Source organism: Aedes aegypti, unplaced genomic scaffold (genome assembly GCF_002204515.2).
Source record: "Aedes aegypti strain LVP_AGWG unplaced genomic scaffold, AaegL5.0 Primary Assembly AGWG_AaegL5_hic_scaff_1672_PBJ_arrow, whole genome shotgun sequence".
Taxonomy (NCBI): domain Eukaryota; kingdom Metazoa; phylum Arthropoda; class Insecta; order Diptera; family Culicidae; genus Aedes; species Aedes aegypti.
Genome location: NW_018735130.1, coordinates 35,078 through 37,520, shown reverse-complemented (window position 1 = coordinate 37,520; position 2,443 = coordinate 35,078). Strand labels below are relative to the sequence as shown.

At 47.5% G+C, this 2,443-nt stretch overlaps 1 protein-coding gene across 1 annotated transcript; it reads left to right on the top strand.

The window, feature by feature from the left end:
- The first annotated feature begins 801 nt into the window (after positions 1-801).
- Positions 802-2,140, top strand: LOC110680627 (histidine-rich protein PFHRP-II-like). Its single transcript, XM_021856423.1, has 2 exons — positions 802-944; positions 1,064-2,140. The coding sequence occupies exons 1-2, from the start codon at positions 933-935 to the stop codon at positions 1,625-1,627; spliced, it is 576 nt and encodes a 191-aa protein (XP_021712115.1). The 5' UTR covers positions 802-932; the 3' UTR covers positions 1,628-2,140.
- The last annotated feature ends 303 nt before the right edge of the window (positions 2,141-2,443 follow it).

Genomic DNA, 2,443 nt, shown 5'->3' with positions numbered 1-2,443 from the left:
CGTGCACCCCCGCTAATCTGAACGATACCAGATGCAAACCATCGGAGTTCATTTTAAATTTGAGCTTTTTACCGTGCTACTCAACCGTGTGGAAAAAAAATCTTAGCTTTTCGAAGTGCTTCGGGGTCATATTGACCCCAGAGCGCAGACAAAGGGTTATGGGGCTTTGCGGTTTGCCACTACTGGGCCCGATCGGTTCGATTTGCCGTTATAGGTCTACGCCATAGGTGTAGGGCTGAAGCATGAGAGCGCGGATTGGGTGGTGCAAAATCAATTCGAATTTCATGGAAATTCGTGACCTTGCCTTTCCCTTTCGATTCTTTCGCGCGAGACCACGCTGAACTGTATCGCGCCCAACAATAAGTGCATTGCTTGCTATTTGGCGAGATCCGACTTTCCTTGGCGGTAGGCTTGTATTTTTTTTTTTTTTGCAAGCCGAGAGCGATTGTAGCATGGATGAATCAATCTCGGAAGGGTAATCACCATTTTGGGAAATGAGGTATGGTGCGTGGAAATTTGGACGAAGGTGTCCCGCACGTCTGGAAAACGATCCGTCGGTACGAGTTCTGAAATTCTGATCGACGATGGGAACCACCCGCTCTCATAAACTAATTAATATCGAGGGAGCTAAGCAAAGTAGGCACCGATTCGCGGAGATCGTAACAACAATTACACCAGCAGCGACAACGCGACTATGGCGATGAAGGTGGCAACGCCAGTGCCTACTATGAGCACAAAGTATTTGAAAGTGACCAGCATGCTTGCGCAGAATCTGGGCGCTGGGGGTGTATAAAACTGCTTCCTAGTCTCTCGGAAAGGCACAGTCCGCGAACAGTCCTCGTCCGATTCAGATCAACCAGGAGGTTTGCGCTTACAGGAGCACTCAATAGCTAGTGTTGTCTTTTGCTCTGCAAAGTTCACCAAGTTCAACCATGAAGGCCTTCGTAAGTAGTTCCGATCGCAAGTGATTAGAAGTGATTTGTGTGAGAAGAAACCCAATGGACTCTGAAATGTTACCCCGGAGATAGATCAAGTGAAAACTTACCGTTTATTGTGCTTCTAGGTGTTGGGATCAGTGTTGTTGCTGGCTGCGGTCTGTTCCGGATCGTACGTTCCTGCCGATACCCCAGAGGTGGCTGCTGCCAAGGCTGCTCACTTCGCTGCCCATGCCCATGTTGCCGCTCATGCTGCCCCAGCTGGTCCCCACTGGGATCATCATGATGCCCCAGCTCAAAAGTGGCACGGACCCATCCATATCCCACAGATCCACAATGGCGTCCCAGTCGAAACCCCCGAAGTTCAGCATGCCAAGGCATTCCACGCTGCTGCCTACGCTAAAGTTTCTGCATATCCGCACCATGCTCCAGCACCACACCACGCCCCAGTAGCCCATGCTCCAGCTCACCATGGAGCCGGCGCCTGGCACGGACCTCAACACGTTCCAGTCATCCACAATGGAGTCCCAGTTGAAACCCCAGAGGTGCAGCACGCTAAGGCCGCTCATCTGAACGCTTTGGCTAGCGCTGGTGCTCACTCGCATGGACCTGCTCCATGGGCAGCTCACGGTCATGGACACGAAGATGATGGCTCCTACAAGCCCCATCTGTACGAGGCGCCACACTACTAAGTCACGCCCCGAACGCCAAATACGCCTCCACCATTCCACGAATGCCAAACCTTAGTAGCTAGCCACTTGTAAAATACTCATCATCAACTACTGTCCATGCCCCGAAGCCTTGGAGCGACTGTTGTAAAAAGAAAGCATTTCACACAAACACACACACACGTTGGCAATCACCACCACAACTATTGAGTGCTACGCTGAATTCGTCACACAGGAAGAGTTCTCCCACAGGTGCTTCCGCTCAAATAACATCCATCGAAGCAGGCCGAATGCAACTTGTGGGAGTAGCTTCCAACCGAACGCTTACATCGATCGAAGACTGCTACTTTGATCCAAGTCAGGAGATTACCTCTTCGAGAGATTTATAACCAAGAAGATAGAAGATTACGCAGGGAACGTGCCTGGATGATCCCAAAGTGTGCGGTCGTGTTTGTAGTCTGTAGGAATGATCTTGTTTAATGTGAACTGAATGAAACTGCCAATTGCAAAGCAAAAGATTTAAAGAATCTAAACACATTTGTTCTCCTTTTATTTTGTCGAGCGGAATGATGACATTTCCTTTCGGGGTGTCCCAAAGTTAGATTGGTAGGTTCGCACGGAGAAAGTCTTAATAATTAATTAATTAATTAATCAATTCGTTTATTTAAGATGCATAGCACAATAATGGTTATTTGAATCTACTCCAGAGAATATAACGTTACAATACATATGATGTGCAAAAACGAACTTAAGCCTAATGATTAATGCTACATGTTATTTTATATCAAATTTCATTATAAAAATTAAATTCTTTTAAGAATTTGAAGAAGTTTTCGCATT